General features: G+C 47.3%; 1 protein-coding gene across 2 annotated transcripts in view; it reads right to left on the bottom strand.

Annotated features, from left to right (window-relative positions):
* Positions 1 to 13,319, bottom strand: part of FRMD3 (FERM domain containing 3) — a 275,666-nt gene that overhangs the window by 56,862 nt on the left and 205,485 nt on the right. For both annotated transcript variants that reach the window (XM_037035831.1, XM_037035829.1), the window contains exons 11-12: positions 2,741 to 2,815; positions 2,381 to 2,449 (exon numbers count right to left, since the gene is read on the bottom strand). In XM_037035831.1, coding sequence (XP_036891726.1) covers positions 2,381 to 2,449; positions 2,741 to 2,815 — 144 coding nt within the window. The remainder of the gene's footprint in view (positions 1 to 2,380; positions 2,450 to 2,740; positions 2,816 to 13,319) is intronic.

Below are 13,319 nucleotides of genomic sequence, written 5' to 3' on the forward strand. Positions count from 1 at the left end.
AGAGCCTGGCTACTGGAGGTGTGAGTCCATGGTCCAGCCCCACAGACATCACCTGGGAGCTTGTTAGAACTGCCTGGTTCATGAATCAGAATCTGTCGTAACAGGATTCCCAGGTGATCCTTGTGCAAGTTAAGGTTTGAGAAGCCCTGATCTAGGAAACCTGAATGGCCATAAGTTATGCAAATTTCAATTTAAAAGAGAAGTACTTTTTAAGAAGTTCTCTTCTGATCTCATTAACCATCCACAGACTATACCTAAGGGACTCTTGGAAAACTTTATGTATTTGGAGTATGTCTCTCTGAAAGTACATTGTTAGAAAGTAGCAGTTGCCTGTATCGTGTCTGTGCCATTAAGAGAACTCCCCAGCACCTCTGCTTGTTAAGATCAAACATGGAAGCTGCAAGTTGAAAAGAAAACCAAGCTGAGCTCCTGAGGCAGTCTGCCTCCCAGCTTCTAAGGGAACGCCAGAGGCTCTCGGGGTGGCAGGTGCTACAAAGAAAAGAGCACAGGCCTAGCCCTGCCCCCAAATTTATGACCTTAGATATGTCATCTAGTTTCTCCTTATCTATAAAATAGAAGAATCAAACAAGGTGATCCTAAGGTCATTTCCAGCTCCTAGATACCAGAAAAATTCAAACGATGGGTTTTATCGTTTCCTCTTCTTTGTTTTGCTGCACTGAGTAACCTCAATTTGAGGTGGAAGAAGAGCAATTTTAAAAACTATTTTTAAAAAATGGCAGTTGTTTCACTGATGGGTAGGCTGTAAGACCTTCGCAGGTATTGCACCAAGGTGCTTGCTCCCCAGCCAAGGCGCTCTGGCTTCCCACCCCACAATTTTCTCCTGCTTCTCAGAGCAAGAGAGACTGGTTTGGCAGATTTGCATGTGGCTGCTCCCCACAGGTCAGCCACAGCCGGGGATAAATTATTCTCTGCGCCTATCTGCATGGCTCTCATGCCCACAGCAGTTCTGTCCCCATGTGGGAGAGAAGTGACGTCTGCACACCTGTACCAGGCCCACTTCCGAAAAAAAAAACCCAGAAACTTCTTCTGCCCGACAACCCCAGGAGACAAGGTGAGAGGAACCTAGCTCACCCAGTCACCCTGGGAAGAGAGGGTGCAGGGCAAATCTGGGCCTCAGGGGAAGTCCTCCAAGTCCAGAGACAGGAAAAAAGGAGAGGTGCCAACCAGTGTGTGGGAACCTCCTAAAGAACACAGCTTGTGATGATCTTGTCCTCAAAGGGGGAAGCGCGATGATGAGAATGTTCATCTTTAAAAGTCCAGCATGGCCCTGGCTGGTGTAGCTCAGTGGATTGAGCGCGGGCCTGTGAACCAGAGGATCTCGGTTCAATTCCCAGTCAGGGTACATGCCTGGGTTGCAGGCTGGTTCCCTGCAGGCCAACTCCCAGCAGGAGATGCACGAAAGGCAACCATACATTGATGTTTCTCTCCCTCTCCTTCCCCTCTAAAGATAAATAAATAAATAAATAAATAAATAAATAAATAAGCTTTAAAAGTCCAGCATGTTGGAGGTTTAGGACATATAATGACTGTGTACAATGTATATTCAATGTACAAGTCAACACGGCCAAGAGAATATTTAATGCCTAAGAATTCCATATACTGCCACCTTCATGAAGATGTGTACCCTGAAACAAGTAATGACCAAGTAAGCCCTCATTCCTCCGAGTGACCCTCGGGAATAAGGAGTTCGGTGAGCTATGAGCATCCCACCCCCCCCACCCCCCGTGTGAAATAGCCTAGAAGGAGTGGGGCTGATGGGAACCAGCCACGTCTGATGAACAGAGGAACAGAGGGCAGTTCCAGGAGGACAGAACAGTGGACTCAGCCAGGGGATGACAGCACCTTGCTTCATGCGCATCCTGCCTATTCATGTGACATCAAGGGCCAGTCAAGCCGGTGGCTCGCCGCAGAGCAAATAACAAAATGGAGCCCAGCTGTGCTCACACCGTGGCCCAGCCAANCCCCCCACCCCCCGTGTGAAATAGCCTAGAAGGAGTGGGGCTGATGGGAACCAGCCACGTCTGATGAACAGAGGAACAGAGGGCAGTTCCAGGAGGACAGAACAGTGGACTCAGCCAGGGGATGACAGCACCTTGCTTCATGCGCATCCTGCTCGCCGCAGAGCAAATAACAAAATGGAGCCCAGCTGTGCTCACACCGTGGCCCAGCCAAATCTGTCTGAGAGAGATTTCCGCAACAGGAAGAGTGTCACGCCTGGAACCAGGGATAAAAACAACATAGGGCCTGGCAGCTGGTGCCCTTACACTATTTCCTGTCACAGAGGAGTTGGCGAAGCCAGTGTTTAAATCCCTCTGTCCATCCCATAAGCCTCCTGGAGCCCTGAGGGCACCCCACTCACCTGCGCACCTCCGGAGGCTCCCTCTGGATTTTGGAGCTCGCCTCCACCACCTCTTTGGCAACCTTCCCACTGCACAAGACAAAAAAAAGCGCAGATGCTCAGAAAGGAAGGAGAAGGACGAGCACATGTACTTTTTTAAACCTCAGAGCGGTCTGACCCAGCCGTAAGAACCCATGCCTCCCCTCCCTCCACGAGGGGAAGTTACTACGGAGTTTGACGGTGCCCGTGAGCATGAAGGGCGAGTGAAGGGTAAAGGGAGGACCGAAACAGGGGCATACGCCAAAGTGCACTGATTTATAAGCAAGACATTCAAACGTAAACGCCTGCCCCCACTACAACCCTACAACCATGGTTACTCACCTATATCGGAATCTGCTTCCCTTAAAAAATATCTTGCTGCTTGACACAGTCTTGATCTGACTGGATTTTGCATACCTTCAAGAAAAAGCAAAGCAAACGTGGTGGTAACACTGAAAACTCAGAGCTGGATATGCTGCAGACCAGGGGTGCCAAACTCATTTTCACTGGGGGCCACATCAGCCTCGCAGTTAGTTGCCTTAAAAGGGCTGAATTTAACGTTAGGGCTGTATAAATGCAACTACTCCTTAACTGCGGGTAAGGAGCTCAGTGCTGCAGCCAGGTAGAAGCAAGGTGCTGGGCCGGATAAAACAAGGCACGGGGCCGGATTCGGCCTGTGGGTCTTGTGTTTGTGCCTGTGTTATAAAGTGCAGAAATCGGATATTTCTAACTGCCAGAAAGAAATACATTTTATTGTGTGAGTTGGCGCACACACACAAACCTGAAAGAAACGTTTCACAAAAGAGTAGTTAACTTTCTCTGCATTTGCAATCTGATCTTTTCTGTGTTCTCTCTTTTCATGCTTTTTAAATACTGATGATCACCCATATGCTTGGTCTCATAATCCACTACTGGGTCACAACCTGCAAAAATGCCAGGCAGTATCGATGACCAGAAGGCCTTCTTTCCCGATTTTTAGTTGAAAGATACGAGAGGATGGATAGTGTCGCATGGCATCATCAAGTTCCTTGCTACAGGGGGACTTTCTTGCCTGTGCCTATACCAACGCTGCCGTGAAAAAGTTTCTTGGTGACACAGAGGTCACTCATTGTGTCACAAAGTGTGTACCTACTGGTACTGCCTGAGAAAGGGCATGAGGGACCTGTGCCCCCATGGAAATGGTCATTGGCTTCTGAGTGTTTTCCTGGGTAAGTCACCATGACCCAGTGCCCTTTGAAAGAAGCCACACTGGTAGATGCCTAAGATACATGAGGAACAAGAAGCCCTGCCAAGCCCTGATTCAGCACCTCTGAGACCTGCCAGTAAAAGCAAGCAAAACAACAACAGCATTCTGAGACACACTCCAGAACGTGGGCTGCCCACAAGCCACTCCCGGGTATTAAAGTACTTTGGTAGCCACTGTGGTGGCTGAGAATGCCTCTACGTCACTCCCTCTATGCCTGGTGCAGGTAAATCCAACAAGTTAGAAAGAATGGTCTCCTAAAGTTTGGGATTATTTTTACATATTGATAGTCACAAAATCTCAAATTAAAAAACCCACAATATGAACAATATGCTCTGTAATTCTGAGCAAAGATGTGCACCCAGCCCGGGCTCCAACTAGAAGTTTCTGTGCAGGCAGTGATCCTTACCCCGAGCCTCTGGAAACCTTCTTCACTGGCTCAGCAATTATTAACCAAACACCTAGCCTGCTCGGTGCACCACAGTACGCTCAGGAAAGATTCACATTCTCCATATCCATGGAGTGTAAGGTCTAGAGAGGAGATGGACATTAATCTAGAAGTCACACATAAAAGTAACAAATGTAAATTCCAACTGTGATGTGTGTTACAGGGAAAAGATGCAGTGAGAGTGTAGGGTGGGGGGACTGATCCAATCTGGGGGCCAGTCTAAGGAAGGGACATCTGAGCTGAGATCCAGGGCTGGGAAGGTGTTAAGCAGGGCAGGTGGTAGGCAGTGACCTGGGCAGAAGGCCCAGCATTCACAAAAGCCATGGGCCTGAACACTGGAGGAACTAAAAGGAAGATCTGACATGCATTTACCCACTGTTAGTACAGTGATTATTTCTCTCTCTCTCTCTCTCTCTCTCTGTATCTCTCTCTCTCTGTATCTCTATCTCTCTATCTCTATCTCTATCTCTATCTCTATCTCTATCTCTATCTCTATCTCTATCTCTATCTCTATCTCTATCTCTATCTCCTCGCCTGCCTCCTCTTTCTCTGTCTGTCTTTGTTAAGGATTTTGGACTTTGGCCACAGAACAATGGAAAGCTATAGTAACAGTCTTTTGCAAAGAANAGCTGAGAATGCCTCTACGTCACTCCCTCTATGCCTGGTGCAGGTAAATCCAACAAGTTAGAAAGAATGGTCTCCTAAAGTTTGGGATTATTTTTAAATATTGACAGTCACAAAATCTCAAATTTAAAAACCCACAATATGAACACTATGCTCTGTAATTCTGAGCAAAGATGTGCACCCAGCCAGGGCTCCAACTAGAAGTTTCTGTGCAGGCAGTGATCCTTACCCCGAGCCTCTGGAAACCTTCTTCATTGGCTCAGCAATTATTAACCAAACACCTAGCCTGCTCGGTGCACCACAGTACGCTCAGGAAAGATTCACATTCTCCATATCCATGGAGTGTAAGGTCTAGAGAGGAGATGGACATTAATCTAGAAGTCACACATATAAGTAACAAATGTAAATTCCAACTATGATGTGTGTTACGGGGAAAAGATGCAATGAGAGTGTTGGGTGGGGGGACTGATCCAGTCTGGGGGCCAGTCTAAGGAAGGGACATCTGAGCTGAGATCCAGGGCTGGGAAGGTGTTAAGCAGGGCAGGTGGTGGGCAGTGACCTGGGCAGAAGACCCAGCATTCACAAAAGCCATGGGCCTGAACACTGGAGGAACTAAAAGGAAGATCTGACGTGTATTTCCCCCGTGTTAGTACAGTGATTATTCCTCTCTCTCTCTCTTTCTCTATCTATCTATCTATCTATCTATCTATCTATCTCCTCACCACCCCACCCCCCACCCTTTCTCTGCCTGTCTTTGTTAAGGATTTTGGACTTTGGCCACAGAACAATGAAAAGCTATAGTAACAGTCTTTTGCAAAGAAGCCCCTTCTCCGAACCACCTCTGCAAGCAGCCTGAGCCAGCAGAGAAGGACACTGGCTACAAAGGAGAAGCAGGGAGAGTGAGATGGACAGAGAGGGGGCCTGAGCAGGTGGCTCCTGTCAGGGCAGAGCCCAGAAATCATGGAGCAGAAGCCCTAAGGACCAGTGGGAGCACATGAGATCCACATCCCAGACCATCTGACACCCAGGATGGACCTCCTGGCTGCTCCCTAGAACTGGGTGACAATCACACCTGTAAAGAGGAGAAAAGTCCCCGGCAAGCTGGCTAAGTACAAAAAAGTCCTGCTGAGCTGTCTTCCTCCTGTGAGCACTCATGTCCTGGCCCTAGAGAGCTCTGGGTGGGCCTGACACATTCCACTGGAGCCTGAGAAAAGGGCCATCCTCACCTCCCTCAGCAGGGCTGTTGCTCCCAAGTCCTCAGAGGTAAAGGGAAGAGAAACCTTGAAAGAAGCCTCTGTGCCAGGTAGCTCAGTTGGTTACAGCATTATCCTGGTACCCCAAGGCTGTGGGTTTGATCCCTGCTCAGGGCATGTGCAAGAATCAACCAATAAGTGCATAACTAAAGTGCATCAGCAAATCGATGTTTCCCTCTCCCTTCCTTGCTCTAAAATCAATCAATAAAAAAAATTAAAGGAGCCTCTATTTTTTATTGATTTTGTTGTTGTTGATAGTGTTGATCTAGGTTCCTAAGGATGTTGGGGCAAGGTAGTCTATTAACAAGAAGATTAAGAGCCTTACTTGCAGTGTTTGAAATTCAGACTCAACTCTGGGCCCAGATTTGAGCAGCTCCTGGGACCCTCATATGGGGACAGGTGGGCGGCTCCAGTTTTCACTGATTCAGACTCAGCACCCACCCTTCCAGGCCCCTCTCAAGGAGGCTGCTGCTTCTCCTGACACCCGGAATGGTGGGAGGCGTGTGCACTGGGTGGAACATAAACCCTCAAAGCACCTCGAGAAAAACAGTTCAAAAGACACATTTCACAGAGAAAGCAAGTAGCTGTCTGCCCAGGATGGGAGGAGTGAAAAAAGCGTTGGCCTTATTCTGACAGCTGATTGCCCCTGGGGATTATTCGTGTCATTTGATTCGCTCAGACACTTGCCTAAGCACGACCCTCAACACTGGTCAGCAGGCCCCACCACTGGAGTCTCATTTGGCGGGTCTGGAGAGGGGCCCAGGTTTTTGTATTTTTTACCAAACACCCCAAGGCCATTCAAAGGCTGCCCACTTGCATCTGAGAACCTCTGGGTTGCCATATTCTCCTTTAAATGGCCTGAGAAGTGGCCTTGTACCTGAAAGGGGAGAGAGCCAGGCTCCCACCTACTGTTGGTCCTGTGACCTTGGTCAAGTCATACAGATTTTCCTGAGTCCCAATTTCCCCACTAATTTTTTTAAGGGGGAGGGTAGTATAATACCTAATTCATACAGTTTGGAGGAGGGTTAAATGAGATTCAGTGATTTGAAAGCACCTAGCAAACAGCCTGCTCATTACACAATGTACACTTCCTGTCCCTCTCTCCCTAGAGCACTCCCAAAACTTCCCCATCACCTTCTCACGACGCTGCTAATGAAGCCAATTCTCTAAATCACGGAGATTCAGGAAGCTGTGTCAAACACCCTGTAAGCTAATAAACCCCAGGCTGTAACGCTAGCTGACACGTTCCAGTGCTCTGTTTCCCAGGCTCCACATCAACGAGCCCAGAGCCAAAGTCTTTTTCCCAGTGAAGGCAATGAAGTCACAACCGAGTTAAAATAGCAATTCTCTCTCCTCCAGCCTCTTCCCTGCCTGCCTGCCTGCCCCCCACTTCCATCTCCAGCCCCCCTTCAAATGTCCCAGCACAGAAACACTGACTCTTCTCAAACATCCGACCTCACAGAAACATCCAGACAGTCCCCAGTTTACCAACAGCTGACTTGACAACAACTGTGAATTTGAATAGCAGTCTGGCCACTACTTACCTTTCTGCTGGCACAGCTCTTCACCACCCCTCACTCCAGATCTGCCAGGGCAGCCACAGTGCCCAGAGACCCACGGCTCTAGGGAATTTTCCTGCCCAGCCCTGCCACTGAAGCTGTGTTTCAAATAGGGTAATGCATGTAGACATTGCCTAGGATGTGCCAAGTGTTCGCTAAGGCTGGGCATCAATGATGCACACGGCCCAGCTCTGCAGGAGCACACCTCCCCTCTGCCTGCTCCTAATTTATCTCCTCTGACACCTGCTACTACAGAGGCTGGGCATGAGGTCAGGTTAGGTGCTAGGGAGACCAAGGGCAGTGCCCTAACAGGCTGCCTCTAGAATTAACAATACAATTTCCCATGGTTTACAACTTTTGCAGTAATTGTAACAATACAAACATGTTATTCTTGAGCACCTACTGTGGGCCATGCACCGTCCAAAGCACCTTAAACATACTAATTCATTTTTTGCTCATGGTTCTTTTCTAGGAGGAAGCAATCCACACTTCTACATGAGGAAACTGAGGCACAGAGGGATTAAGTCACCTAACTACGGTTACGTGATAGAAGCTGGGGAAACCAGGCTGCAAACCCAGGTCCATCCGTATTTTTAAAAGAGTGCTTTAGTCATACAGACTCTCAGACTTCAGAGGGCAGCAGAATCACCTGGCAACCTTCAGAAAATATAAGTTACTGATTCTACAAGTCTGGGGTGGAGCCCAAGAAGGCGTTCCTACCAAGTTACCAGGAGGTGCTGATGCTGGCCCAGGGACCCTACTTTGAGAATCACTCAACTTGAGAATTTAACCCTAGATTGCATGTCTGTAGCACCTGAAAAATTTTTATTACTATCAACATCTGGACCCCTCGTCCCAGATGCTGAGTTTTCAAGTAACAGCTTTACTGAGATATAATTCACATACCATAAGGTTTACCTTTTCAGATTGTCTACTTCAGTACAGTTCATTATAATTCACAGTTTAAACATTCTACAGAAAAACATTTTCACCACCCCAAAGTACTGTCCTATAGCCAATGACAATTACTCTGTTTCCCTCCACTCCAGGCCTACACAACCACTAATCTGTTTTCTGTCTCCATAGATTTTCCAATTCTGGACATGGCATGTAAATGGAATCATGTAATATGTGGTATTCCATGACTGGCTTCTTCTACTCAGTGTAGTGTCTCCAAGGTCCGTCCATGTGAGTCATGGCCAAATACCATTCCACGGCATTCACATGTCTTTTATCCTTTCATCAGTTGATGGTCACCTGGGTTTTTTCATTTTTGGCTGCTCTGAATGATGCCGCTGCAGACCCTCATCAGCACTTTTTGTGAGGATGCCAATTCTGATTTCTCTGGGTCTAGGGCAGGGTCCCTAGTGGAGGTGTTGTCCAGACGCTCCCTCGGGTGATTCTTAATGTGCAGTCAGGGCTGAGAGCCTCTGGCTTGGAACTTTAGCATTTGAAGTGTGCTCCATGGACCTTCGGCCCAGCATTGCCAGGGAACTGACTAGAAATATGGGTCCCTGTGCCCCACCCAGACCTACTGAGTCAGAGGTCAGAGTCCAGCAGGACCTCCAGGTGACACGTGTGCGTGTTGAAGTGAGAGGCACAGGTTCTGGGATCTACTCGGGGTCCTTGTCCACCAAGTGTAACATTGTTCCTCTGACAAAATGCATACCAAACTCTGAACAGGAAACTTATCGGGGACCACCTTTATCCCCTGCACACACACCACACAAAACTGGGGACAGAGAGTCTCATTTGAGCTTCTTCTGTGTCCCCAGTTCCCAACACAGTGCACAGCACAAGCAGGTGTGGGATAAAGAGTTGTCACATGGAAACACCAGTGACCAATGAACCCTTCTGTGTCCAATGTGCTCTCAAGGGACCAGCACCCAAGAATGGACAGCCCTGGGGCTCTGGGTGTACAGCACCTAGAAAACATATGGCACAAAGGAAGCTCTGAAATGGTGACTTGGACTGTGTCAGGGATCCCATAGGGTTTGGAGCAAGAGGGAAATGTCAGAGTTTCTGCTTCCAGGCTCTGTTCCCAGGCAGCAGAGCTCAGAGCCAGGCCTATCAAACCTGATCAGTGGCCCTGGGCCAACTGACAACCAGCAACTCATTCACAAGTTGAAAGTGCACTTGGGAATTCTTGCCCACTGGGTCTCCCGGTTCCCATGGCAGGTGAAATGAAAAGGAAGGACAAAGCACCCCCAGCCCAGGAAAAAAGATCAGGGCCTTGCTCTGCCAGCCAAGATGGTTAAAGCACAGTGCCAGTCAGACAGGCCTGGAAGCAGGGCCGGGACCTATGCCCAGGAAAGGAATGGTGCCAAGGGGGAAGCAGGCTCCCACCCTGAGACTAACAGAATCAAACCCTTCACAATCAAATGGGCTGGGCTCTGCAACCAGGGGGCACTCAAAAATTTTTTTCATCACTAGAGGAGGGGGTAGTCGTGGCAGTCCCAGCAGCAGCTACTATTTATCAATGGTCCATGTGCCTGGCAGAACCAAACACGGCAAGGCAGGTGTTACCAATCACACTTTACAGATGAAAAAATAAAGGTGAAACTCAAAAACTACAAATTCTTTGTTCCAGGCTACACTGCTAGGAAGTGACAGAGTCAAGGTTCAGACCCAAGCCTGCTCACTTCCAAAGCCCACACTCGTTCACGCCAGGCCATGGTGAGACAAGCAAAGTATGCCTGAGTACCACCCCCCACCAGCTCACTGCTGAGAAGGCTGGGGCCAAAGACTTGTCCAAGGTCTCAAAACTGGCTCAGAAAAAGCAGCATCTTTCCTTCTTCCTAAGGATGGTTATGGGATACTGGAGGAACAAAAGGTTCTGGAACATCTCAGGGTCAGCAGGCATATTAGGATTAGACGTCCTATCAAGAGAGGGGGTAGCCTGGCCTAACAATAGCAGAGGTGCTGATACAAAGACATGGCCACCGGAGTGCAGTGCCACTGTGCTCACAGCTAAATGCCCGGGTCTCCTGAAGCATTTGCAGACGACTGGCAGTGATTTCTCTGATATGTCTAGTTGACCTGCTCAATGACAGAATTATCATACTGACCTCATTGCTAGCCGCCAGCTAATGACTCTCCCAAAATGTGAAAAACAGATTCCTCAGACTGTAGTTTCTTCTCTCCTTCTTTCTCTCCTTCTGTTCAGTACTGTTTTTGCCTTTGACTCCATCTACTAACTGACACCCTCATACAGGATAAACAGCCAGTGTGCAAAAGAACTAATTAATATCCCGAGCTATTCCTTGATAGAAATCCTCGACTGCACTAAACGATCTTCAATTTTTGTGCTGCTTCCGAGTAGGACTTAGCGAGCTGGCTCCAAAAGCCTGTGTGTTGGGTGTTCTCCTCTGCTACCCACCCCTTACACGTGTCTGTGGATCAGTGGCAATCAACCCCGCCTAGTATTCCTCTGCCACCTTTTTACTGATGGCTGAGCCCTCTGTATCTGGCCCCTCACCATCTCCCTATCTACTTCATTCACTACCCTCTGCTCCAGCTTTGTATAACTTTTTATCTTCTCAATGTATGCCTTCCACGTCCCATGCTGGTCCTTTACTCAGAATGTCCTTCCTCCACCTGAAAGAGCCTTCCTTCTACCTCCCAGCTCCCCCTACAGCAAGACTCGCCCCCTCCCCTGGACTCCTCTTTAGCATTTTATTTGCATTTCTTTTTTAGTCTCTATCACGAACTACAAATCTCCTGGCACAGGAACCATGCGGTATCAATTTGATCCATTCATTCTTTTTCAAATGCCTGGAGTCCTTAGGAAATACAAAGATAAACAGAACCTAGTTCCTACCCTCAAAGAGATCAGATCTAATGTAGATATAAAACTGTACAATAAAAGAATTTCACACTATATCTTCTCTTGGCTTTGTTTCAAGACTCTATCTACTAACCGCCTTATTTGCAAGACAATAGTCATTCAAAATAATTAAATGTTTTTCAATTATTATTTGACAGGAACCAGATGATTTTATTAAGAGAGTAATGGAAGAGTCCCAAAAGCTTGGGCTCCAAAACAGTTTATTAGTTTCTCAAAAAGTTAAATGTAGAGTTACCCGATGATCCAGAAATTACACTCCTAAGAATAAACCTAGGAGAACTGTCCAAAGAAAAAATCTATATGAATACTCATAGCAGCACTATTCATAATGCTTAAAAAAAGGAACCCAAATGCCCATCAATTGATGAATGAATAAACAAAATGTAGCATATCTGTACAGTGGAATATTATTCAGCCATAAGCAGTGAAGTACTGACACATGCTACAACATGAATAAGCCTTGAACGCTTCACTTAAGTGAAAGAAGTCACATACAAAAGACCACATAAGTTCATGATTTCATAGGAAACATGCAGAACAGGTAAATCCATACACACAGAAAGTAAATTAGTAGTTGCCAAGGTCTGGGGAGAGGGCGGAGATGGAGTGACTGTGGTGAGTCACTTCCTTTGAGGTTCATAAAAGTGTTCTGGAATTAGACATAGTAACAGTCACATGACTTCATGAATTAAGTTAAAACCACTGAATTATACTTTAAAGGGGTGCACTTACAGTATGTATTATCTCAATTTTCAAATAATTTTTAAAAAACAAAACCAAAAAACATATGCAGACTCCAACTGAAGACTAAGAAGACCAGTCCCTTTGTATTTCCCTTTCTGAGCTCTCACGGAGATAGAGAGGTCTAGACATGCTGATTTCTCAAAGTCCATTGGGCACCCTTTTTTTACCAGCCCCAAGCACCACCAGGATCACACAGATGCCTTGAGGTGGCGATGACTAAGGAAAAAATCTACTGATAGGCATCACCATTTCCTGTCATTGCTAGAAGCACAACATTTTGTGGACCATCTCATCCAGGGGTTTTCAAATCATGCTCCTCATAGAATTTGCCCAGGGCTGACCAGTTTCCTGGGACATGGACTCTCAGTGATAAACCTGGGAAAGTCCCAGGCAAACTGGGACAACTGGTCACCCAAGCTCCTGAAGAAATGGATGAACAGTCTCCTGTCCCCAGGCCCAACTCTGGTCCCCACCAACAACCATAGGCTTCTCCATTTTTTTTTAAACATTGGCTTTGCCTACACTTCTGTTTAAGGAAAAGAGTTCTGTGGCTGAAGAGGTTTCTAAATCATTATCTAAGACATCATTTCCCTAAAGGTCTTCATCAGCCAAAGCCCAGGAGTTCAGAGACTCACATTTTCAGGGAAGTGAGTCTAATGAGTAAGACAGAATCTTGTGGGATCTGGGGAAACAGAGACTGAGAAAAATCTGCCTGAATGAGCTCCGGGGGTTGGCCATGCTGATACCCTGAAGGCTGGACTAGGTTCTTGACTGTGTCCATCATCACCACCACCACTGCTCTGCCAATCAGCAAGTGTGTCTCAAAGAAGAGATGCTGGAACTCGGTGAAAAGATCCTACATTTGAACTCCTGTGGAAACCTGACAACTTTATGCATGGTTTCTGAAGCCCTGTCCAGCCAGCACTTTCTACCATCCTAGGCTCTGATGGCATTTCACCCATAAAACTTTGGCTCTCATCTCGATATACTGAAAGCCTCCTACTATGAACACATGTGGCTCTCTGCCAGAGGTTTCTTTTTTTGGTTCTGAGTATATATTCAACCCAAGCCAAGGTAGGCCAGAAGTGCCAGAGAGTATCAACTCCACCTCCAAAGTGGCCCTCAACCAAAATAAATGAGGAATTGCTAGATAAACAGCCCAGCCCCTTTGCCGGTCCGTGGGTGAACTCTGAGGCACATTCT

This window comes from Sturnira hondurensis, unplaced genomic scaffold, assembly GCF_014824575.4.
Source record: "Sturnira hondurensis isolate 20B ecotype Veracruz unplaced genomic scaffold, ASM1482457v3 Scaffold0022566, whole genome shotgun sequence".
In the NCBI taxonomy this organism is placed as follows: domain Eukaryota; kingdom Metazoa; phylum Chordata; class Mammalia; order Chiroptera; family Phyllostomidae; genus Sturnira; species Sturnira hondurensis.